This window comes from Suillus subaureus (assembly GCF_016647635.1).
Source record: "Suillus subaureus strain MN1 chromosome Unknown BJ212scaffold_7, whole genome shotgun sequence".
In the NCBI taxonomy this organism is placed as follows: Eukaryota; Fungi; Basidiomycota; class Agaricomycetes; order Boletales; family Suillaceae; genus Suillus; species Suillus subaureus.
In genome coordinates this window covers 954,764-964,726 of record NW_024538563.1, presented here as the reverse complement: position 1 = coordinate 964,726, position 9,963 = coordinate 954,764, and the positions used below count along the sequence as shown (strand labels likewise).

General features: G+C 45.8%; 2 protein-coding genes across 2 annotated transcripts; one reads left to right on the top strand and one right to left on the bottom strand.

Moving 5' to 3' along the window:
• Window positions 1-3,490: 3,490 nt before the first annotated feature.
• On the bottom strand, window positions 3,491-5,121 carry BJ212DRAFT_1478179 (uncharacterized protein; the record flags this gene model as incomplete). The annotated part of the gene is made up of 15 exons (XM_041339669.1): window positions 3,491-3,638; window positions 3,686-3,711; window positions 3,765-3,805; window positions 3,860-3,976; window positions 4,023-4,121; window positions 4,170-4,224; window positions 4,276-4,343; window positions 4,403-4,435; window positions 4,495-4,525; window positions 4,577-4,605; window positions 4,658-4,754; window positions 4,816-4,848; window positions 4,912-4,931; window positions 4,987-4,996; window positions 5,062-5,121. The coding sequence occupies 15 exons, from the start codon at window positions 5,119-5,121 to the stop codon at window positions 3,491-3,493; spliced, it is 867 nt and encodes a 288-aa protein (XP_041196151.1).
• Window positions 5,122-6,832: 1,711 nt separating this feature from the next.
• BJ212DRAFT_1337318 (glycoside hydrolase family 37 protein) lies at window positions 6,833-9,960 on the top strand. The gene is made up of 9 exons (XM_041334970.1): window positions 6,833-7,137; window positions 7,192-7,452; window positions 7,506-7,976; window positions 8,032-8,954; window positions 9,001-9,108; window positions 9,161-9,259; window positions 9,312-9,357; window positions 9,411-9,510; window positions 9,559-9,960. The coding sequence occupies exons 1-9, from the start codon at window positions 7,009-7,011 to the stop codon at window positions 9,747-9,749; spliced, it is 2,328 nt and encodes a 775-aa protein (XP_041196150.1). The 5' UTR covers window positions 6,833-7,008; the 3' UTR covers window positions 9,750-9,960.
• The last annotated feature ends 3 nt before the right edge of the window (window positions 9,961-9,963 follow it).

Genomic DNA, 9,963 nt, shown 5'->3' with positions numbered 1-9,963 from the left:
GATTGGAACAAGCTTTGACATTTTACTGGAGCTTGATGGCGTTGGGGTGGACTTTGGAAGGATTGTAAGTGTCTTGGCAAGAGGTGTGGGATCAAGTAGTTCAAGACACTAACCTGTCATAACTTGGGTACCCCCTACACCTACCATGACAGTGTGATGACAGTGTGACTGATCATGTAATTTAGCTATATTAGGTAGTTGTTCATCACAAAATGACAAGTTAAAATGGATCAATTCAACTATCACAAAGCAAAACAGACAGCTGCAGTGATATAATGGATGAAGACAAGTACATAGGCGACTGGAATAGGTTCATAAAGTAAGAAATCAAGCACTGAGTACAGAAACAGTAGTTCCAATGGTTGTTCAGGCCTTCTTTGATAGACAGGATGGACCAGCTTGTGCTCCAGCACATTTGGATCCACAAGAAACTAACAGAGGCACATTCTCCTTGCTGATTTCTGTTGTGAGAACAGGCAAGTGAACAATGGGAGAGGGAGCTAGAACACAAAGGTACAATCTCAGTTTCAACTAGAACTCATATTAACATGCATAGTACCTAGAACACAAAGGTACGCTATGGTTTTGGTCAGCTAATGCTGACATACATGTTCCCAAGTACTCACATCTCAGTTTCAACTAGAACTGATATGTGCACATCTGATGGGCACTTGGTTTTATAGCAAGGTAAGTAAGGAATGCAAAGGTGAAGTTTTCTGACATATGTATATTGCAGGGCACAAGCCAATGTCATTTGGGCGCAGCCTATTGGCCTGTCTGGCTCATGCGCTCGGACCTCTCTCTCCCACTTGTACCTATCATGTTGGATCCTTCAGCTTCCTCACTCTCTTTCTCTTCAGATCATTTGGACTTCAACACATGTGTGATGGTACTTGAAAGTCTATAATTGGTGTCTGCGAATGTCCAGATGATGTATTAGAATAATGTGAATGACAACTTGATCCAAAATGCATCATTTGATAGGAATCGTCCTCAAAGTCCATGATGTATGCAGTGTTGTTGTCATTATTACTAGAAGCAAACCATGAGTCATAATGTGTAGATTTATGAGTTGTAGAATACATAATGAATGAGGTTTAAGGAGAGAGAGATGCAAGTCATTGACGAGATGTGTCAAATCAATATTGACGCATCATATCGATATTAATTATTAGTCACATGTTCTCAAAAATCACATCCAAGATCTGACATTTAGCAGGTACTGTCTCTACATGCTTGTATTTCATTAGAATAACTATCTAGATCTATTCTACAGTAGTAAAAACACCCCCTTTACAGTACTCACCAGACGATTTTACAATGATTTGAGACCGCTGGCGAGGAACTCAAAATGTGTGGCTTGTAACTTCATGTGGCTATGTATTAAGGTTTTTTTGCTTATCTAAAGTTGAGCTCTGTGTTCGGGATTTTGCAAACACACACCTCTTGTGTCTTGGTCTAAGTTGCATAGGTGCATGTATTGTGTGTTTTATGCTTCTTTACTGCATCAACATACCTCATTTCTATAGATGCCCAAGACACAAGGCTGTTTGCCTCTGCATCTGTGTGTCCAACTCTTGTTTCTACAGCTTCCAGAATGTATCCCATTGCATCTAATCATGCAGTTGGTGCATCCCAGTGTGAAAGAGAAATAGCGACTAGGCTTGCTAGAAACTAGCGCTACTTATCCAAATAGGTGCAAGTGTAGTATTCGACCCAAGAGGACTGCTAATGAAGCAACTCCCTACTAATATGCAAGGGGAGCGATAGCATGAAGGACTAATAACCTATAGTGACCTAAGACCAAAAAAAAGAACGATGAGTAGCACTATAGCGATCAGCTTCATTTGACTAGCAGGTTCTGACAAGAGAAATGTGCATATAAGTGAGAGGTGCTATGCAAGTTGTTTTATGCAATAGCGCTATGCGACGTCTGACTAGCGACAGCGAGAAGAAATCAAAGGGAGCGAAAATGAGGAGTAAGGTAAGACAGTGCAAGTGGAATGCCCAATAACAACTAGATTATAGCTCAACTACCAATAGCGATCCTGACATCTGAAGCAAGTCAAGTGACACACAATCAAAGAGTTTGGCAAGAGCGGAATCAATTGCACTAAAACTAGGATATAGCAACTAAAGTGACTCCTACACCAGTAAAGATCTGGGGAAGGGAAGTACTGTACTGTATGTAGGACAGGTCATTTTATCATACTGTGTAGGGGTTTGGGATTGTGTAGGCGAGTATAGTAGCAACACTGGCAAGGGCATGATGTAGTGACAGGTAATAAAACATGCAGCGCTGCAGAACACAAGGACACATGTAATAAGACCTGTGACTGATGAGTAGCAACATTTAAGGAAAAATAACACACCAGCGGAGGTAGGTGGACATAGGCAGGACATGGGAGGACAGAATACCTAGGTGTCAGACCGAGTAGTGCACTATGGGAGAAAAGTGGTTCCAAAGTGGATAGCTTGGGAGCTGAATAGCACTGGTGACTAGCGCCTTACTCTTTTCCTCTGGACAAGGCAAAATATGCCTATGACACTCATATACGCCTAGCACTGGTATGATTGTCACACCGGCCCTCCAATCTGACTATCCTACATGACTGCATGAGTAGCATTGTCTTTTGGGGTCAGGTAGCTGCTCTAGCATATTACCATGTTACAAGGACTCTGGCAAGAGCATCGCCTGAATGTCTCTCTGTCAGGGACATGTCACATGTACCCACTGGAGCAGGCAGAAAAGGAATGTACTGGGTTGGATGTAGGGGAGTAACGAATGGTGAGTGCTGCAGCAAGCCCAGGAGGGTTTATTTGTTTTCATCATGTCTCATTTTGCATCAATGTGTAGCAATACCTATAATTCAATTGACATGTTTCATTAATTCATCTACAGTGCTTCTAGGGATCCGAGCTCCTTATGGTGCACTATCCTAGGTAATTGATTCCTTCCCTCCTTCGCCTCCTTCCAGCGTTCAATTTTTGCTCTCAACACCGCCCCAGTGAATAGTGAATCCAGACGAAAGCAGATATCAGATAGATGTATCCTTGTTGTCTGGAGCCTACTTCTGGGCTTAACAGATGCATCAATGGCTACCCAGCAGTTCGACCCAGCGGTGTGACCATATGTGCTGCTCAGAGGCTAATACTGGTTTTGTTTGTTGAAGGTCACCATTCAAAATGTCATACAAAGCCAATTGTATGCTTCCTCATCTTCATTTCGCTTTTATTTGAGGTTGCGTTGATGAAGCTGCGTTCTTCGAATTTGCCCGAATTATTCTCCATGGATTGTACGTTCTGATAGATTACTTGCAAAGTGGGTAGTTTTTTGTTTAATGCAAACAGCTTAGTGAGCTCGTGTGTTGTGGGAAAGATTATTACTCGCAGTATCTACTCTTACCAACCGAGAAGATACGATTTCTCTATCTAAAAATCATTGATCAAGTATTCTCTAGGATACTCAAGAAAAGACGGACCTCTACCATTAGACAGGTTGCATCTCTAACGAAGCTGGCGCAAAAACAAGAGGAAGGGACAAGTTCCCGGTGGAAGTTTCTTCAGTGTGGTGGGCTGTGTTGTACAGCTCGCGGTGCATGCGTGTCGCTAGTATTCCGTGTATCGCGACCTGTAAACTACGAGACAGTCAGTCAATATGGTCTGTTCAAGAAACAGCCCTTACATTGATGTTACATCTCCGTATGACGCCTGCGATCAGATCTTGAATTAGACGTTGGATTCGTAATATTATGAACACGCACGGGAAGAGTAAGCACGACGACCACAACCGTGGTGGAAGATACTGATCCACCATAAATGTTAGTGTCAATGTGTGAAGAACGATGTTTTGACTCACGAAGCCCACAGGCAAAATAAAACACGTTATGTTTGACAAGGACCCGTACAAGAGGCGCATCGTTTCCATGTTCTCTATAAAAATTCCACGAGTGGTACAATATGAAACTGAGGATTTCTATGAAAAATTTAACGCAATAACATAAAAATACCGTGAAACTTACCTATTTCTGCGATGACGAGCAAAACGTAGGCTACGATGATAATGCGACTCTGCTTGCTGTCGTAGCAACTTGCAACTTTTGGAAGAGGTGACTGCATGACTAAACCACATCGTTGTGAACCACCAAATCAACCAGCAGGAGACTCACTTGAGGAAGAAGAGTCGGATAATGTAACTGTCACCACCAATGGGACCAAGAAGAGCTATACATTCGGCTATTTACAAAACATTTCACTTCCGAAAGACCGACTTACCACAGCATTGCAACACGTTATCAGCCATCTGCGACCCGTTACCGCCCAAATTCTCCGCATAAAGAGTGCTGCAGGATGTTGGAACCAAGGTCAGCCATGGAAATAATGGATAGTGAAGGATACAAACATTCTGCACAAAACAATACGATTCCTCTGATATCTGGTAGGGGCGACAGTTCCAGAAGTATTGGTATTCGATTCACAAGGAGATCAACTCACATGAGTTAAGTGCAAACAATGTTGTGCAGGACTGCGATTTTGAATTGAGCTTTCAAAGTGACATGCACGGACAACAATGTACCTTAAGGGAAAGTCCAAGCTGTAAAATTCCTGAAAACAGGTGAGATTCCACTTGCTTCAAGTGTCATGTTTTCGGACATACGAAACATATCGGTGACGACCAATGCAAATGGTAAGTATCGGCAGGTAAGATAGGTCAGTTTGGGTATTCCCCATGGAGCGTACAGTATGAACGCGGCCTTTGTATGTCACTTGTCAGGTTCTGAGCGCTGTTATGACGTTGGCTGGACGAAAACCTACATCTTTATCGAGGGTGAGAGCAAAGTCATATACCTAATAGCGAAATAATCAACTTCCTTGGTCGATTGACAGGCCGCCACCTGAGTTGGTACCTACCCAAAGACATGATATAGCGACTAAGACGAAAGTTCAGCACGAACGCTGCTGCATACAACCGTTGGTGGCACGCACTGAAAGCATACTATATATCGCACGTAAACAGTCAGTTTGTTGAATGCCATGCTACTGATTCTCATCATTACTCACGTCGGTTTGCTGCAGTGTGATGCCGATACTGACATCAGCTTGGTCAAATAACAGGACCATGAGGGCGGACGACTGACTGGGTCTATTGCAGATATGTATTATATGGCCCAGCTGCGCATCAGTCTTGATGGTCTAATATGATCCAGCACTCCAAGCTCAGTACTGCTTGGGTGCAGTGCGGTGCAATGTTCTATATCTACATAGCAACCTTGATGAGATGCAAAGCGCTGGTTGGTCTCCCATAAGCAAACCGGATAACAACCTGTATCTGAAATGCAATGCCGTGTCCACAGAAGGATCAGACAGCGCCTTATCCGGACCGTCGAACGCTAGACCATTATTAACACGCCACACCCTTCACACAGCGAAGTGTGGTGGGACAAGATATCGAAATCTTGACTGGTCGCTTGCGAATGTTCTGTCAGATCGTCAGCTGAAACGTAGCAACGACATACCAGTAGAGCCCGCAAATGGACCCGTCCCGAAATCTTACACAGCTTCGGTGTGTGCCAATACCTATTACTTCCGCGAAGCAGGGAAACCCAGACCATTTACTGTGGATTCGGCAAAATATTTTCGCGCCTCCAAGTCATGCGAGACTTATGATAGGCTGGCTGTTCGATAATTGCAAGGGCAAGTTGAGCATAATTGCGCCAGGCGTGCCGATAAGGTACAAATCTTCAAAGTGAAAAGGTCAGGGACGCACAAGAAGTGCCCTGCTGACGCCCATGTTAGGACACATAGTATAATGTCTTACCTCATAAGCTACGACATGACATGGGCGCTGCAGGTTCAGGCACCTTCCTATTAATATTGCGATGCACGATAGTTCCTTCCGTTTCTGGCGAGAATGTGCGGGAATAATAAACTTACATGGGATGAACATTTTCGAGAGTCACGGAGGTACCATGCAGGCAAGGTCTTGACACCAAAATACGCGCTTCCGTTACCTGAGTCTTGAGTACTAGTGAGTCTTGAGACCAGTGTACCAAAGCTCTCGATCACAAATTCAAGTATCCTATCATGAGGAGATGGATTACTCACAATTGTCTGATATTGTGAATGCTCCGAAGATCGGTGGCACGGAGCTTGCCCATGTTGAAAATCTGGGAAAGGTAGTCTTAGCCAACAGCTGGTTCCCTCATTCGTGGGTGTTAGTGTGACGGTAAACAATCCGAATCTCGGAAGGCAGGAGCAATTAAATACTGGAAAGTCGCCCCTGATAACGTAGTGACGGTGTCGGTTCGTGAACTAAGGTGGATGAATGGACTATGTCAAATTATGGAAAATTAGGAAACGACATTGAGATATGATATTATCAGTTAGGAACGGTCTATTCGTGGTGAACCTCTATTTTGAGGGTCACTTTTGGCGTGAAAAACTATGCGAATAGTGTGACTCACGAAATAGCCCATCTAGACCGTAACCGATACCAGAAGCCTGAAAGAGAAAGGGAGACCGAACTTAGGAAGACAGATCTGTAAGGCTTATCTAGGATCCGGCTCGCTCGCTCAGCCGGGATGAAGGTGAGAGAAGTCCCTGACTCGCATGTCAAGTATAAAGGGGGCCCGCACTGGATATTGATAGTCCCCTGCTGTTGGGATCGTCAGGTTTGAGGCGATAGAAGCTGACTGACCATCCATAAACATTATAGCTAGGTTGAAGAGAGCCTGGTGACTGCAATTGCTCGTCGTAGACTGTGATCGACCTCTCGCAAGGACTGTTCTGTGTGGTCGTCCGACGTCTGAACTTCGGAGGACAATAATTTCCACGATTATTTTCGGCAACGTGGTGTAATTCAATCCAAGCATAAATTCGGCTAAACCCCCTCCGCCACAACTCTGTCTTTCGCTTCAAGAGGCTTAGGTACCCCACAACTAGTACAGCAAGTTCGCCGTTCTTCACTTCTTCTCTGCTCGGTTCGCTCCTTTCTTTCTAACCGTCACCATGGCTCCCACTCTCAATCACCCAGCCGGTGTCACCTTCGTCGATGATGGCCATGGAACAGTCCACGTAGATGCTGCTACATACTATGGCGGCGGCGAGGCATTCACTCGTTCGAGAACCTACAGTCATGTAAGATGCCCTGTTTGGCTAGCATCTTGCCAATTTCTTATGCCACGTCTATAGTCACATATTCATGGGTATATTCCGAAGCGTACTCCGCTCTTCGAGGAGGATACGCACATGAGGGCTCGGCGCATGTCGCATGACGAGAAGAGCGTCACCGGCCCCCGTCGCTTCCTCATCGATGTCGAAGAGACCATTCGTGTTGTCCTTGAGCAGGAGGACACAGATGGTGATTTCCAAATTAGTATCACTGATGCGGGCCCGAAGATGATGGCCCTCGGTACGGCCACGAGCAATGGCTTCAAGACTTTTGATGTCCGAGTCAGTATCCATGTTCATGATATAGTACCACCCTCAGTATAACTACGATCCAGGGAACCTACATGTTGTCCAACCTGTTGCAGGAGCTTGCCCTAGCCCGAGATCATGGACGCAAACGTATCGTCCTCGACGAGGCTCGTCTCTCAGAGAATCCAGTCGATCGTCTCTCTCGCATGATCAAAAACTCATTCTGGCACTCGCTCACTCGCCGCATTGATGGCGATGGCCTCGAGATCATCACTGCCGACCCTAAGAACCGTACGGGCCGAGTCCAACCTCGGATCTACGTCCCTCACGGCGAACCTGCAATGGCTGAATACTACAGAAAAGTGGCGCGCGAGAAACCGCACATGAACCTTGATGTACAGGTCCTACCTCCAAAGCCTGATGATGCCATATTCGTCAAAAGTTTGAACTCCAAACCAGGTCTTTTGGCACTCGCTATGAATGAGGTTGATGACGGCAAGGGTGGTCGGACCCTTAAAGGGATTCCCTTCATCGTTCCTGGCGCTCGCTTTAATGAGGTGCCTTGTTCAATCCACTCAATTGTTCTCACTAACCAACATCATTCAATGTCAGCTCTACAATTGGGATTCCTACTTCATCTCTCTAGGCCTCCTTGTGGATGGTCAAGTGACCATGGCGAAAGGCATGGTTGACCACTTCATATTTGAAATCAAGCATTATGGCAAGATTTTGAACGGAAGCCGGAGCTACTATTTGTGTAGGACGCAGCCTCCGTTCTTGACGGACATGGCGCTGCAAATCTACAATCAGCTAGATCGCTCAGACGTGGAGTCTAATCGACAATGGCTGAAACGTGCAATCCAAGCCGCTATTAAAGAGTACCATACCATCTGGGTCGCGGAGCCCCGCATTGACCCCAAGACGGGATTGTCCAGGTACCGCCCCGACGGTCTTGGAATTCCTCCTGAGACTGAGGCGACACACTTCACGCATATCCTTGAGCCTTATGCTGAGAAGCATGGCATCTCGGTACTCGAGTTTAGCGAGAAGTACAACAACGGAGTTCTCAAGGAGCCTGCGCTGGACGAGTACTTCTTGCATGACAGAGCTGTGCGTGAGTCGGGTCATGATACGACGTACAGGTTTGAGAAGCGATGTGCAAACCTTGGGACGATCGATCTACAGGCGCTGCTGTACAAGTATGAAGTCGACATCGGCACGGCCATCCGGGAGGTGTTCGATGATGAACTCGAGCTCGAGGAAGAATTCGACTTGGCACCCTTCCCACCATCTGTTGAGGCATACCGCAACCCCTATCGCGAACGCTCAACTAGTCGGTCGCAGAATAGCGATGAGTGGTTTGAGAGAGCCGATCACAGGAGTGAGATGATTGACAAGTACCTCTGGAATGAAAACAAGAAGCTGTACTTTGACTACGATACGGTTCTAGAGAAGCAGAGCCTGTATGAAAGTGTTACTGCGTTCTGGGCGCTCTGGGCTGGTTGCGCGAGCGAGGAGCAGTGCTGGAAACTCGTGTAAGTCCAGTTGTCTTCCTTCGTAAACATATCTAACTTCGCGTAGTTCGCAGTCGTTAAAGAAGTTTGAAGTACTCGGGGGTCTCGTTTCTGGGACTGAAGAGTCTAGGGGTAAGATTTCCTTGGACAGGCCTAACCGACAGTGGGATTACCCGTGCGTTGATGTCTCTTTTTATTGTGTATACAGCAAATTTAATCATTTTCAGTTATGCATGGCCTCCTCACCAAATCATGACTTGGGTCGGGCTAGAGCGCTACGGTTACCTGGAAGATGCTCAGCGATTGTCGTACAGGTTCCTTTACATGTGCGTGACCTACTTCCTATGCTTTATATCGAGGTTGATTTGATTACTGTAGGATGACCACAGCGTTTGTTGACTTTAATGGAGTTGTACCTGAGAAGGTATGTGATACTAGCGGTGACTCTTGTATGCTACTGATATGAATGTTCGCCAGTTTGACGCAGTGAAGCTTTCACACTTGGTGGATGCTGAGTACGGCAACCAAGGTTTAGATTTTAAGATGGTTCCTCGTGAGGGCTTTGGTTGGATGAACTGTGCGTTTCCTTCTATCCCCAAGTTTGCCAGCTAATCGATGATCACAGCCGCCTACCAGGTGGGCCTGTCCTTCTTAACGACGCACATGCGTCGCGCAGTCGCGACGTGCACCAGCCCAGAAGTTCTCTTTGGTTCATCAGCAAATCTTGAAAATGCCGTCGCTCAAGCGGCACATGCTGCCACCGATCCTCTTGGCCTTGCGATGGAGTCATTGGACATTGCCAGTGTACCTGCTTAAGCGTTGAGCACGATGTCTGTTTGGTTGTGCCTTGATATCATAATGTGGCGTCTAATGTAATGTGTGCCCTGTGGGCGGCGACAGTACTCATGTCTAATACATCTTGGATCAAATTTAGAGTTCCCATTTCATTTTGATGTCCTTTTTGCATTTTCACTTGTGTATTCTTACTCATAGTCAGTCTTAAGAAACGATCTTGATTTCATCACAACTA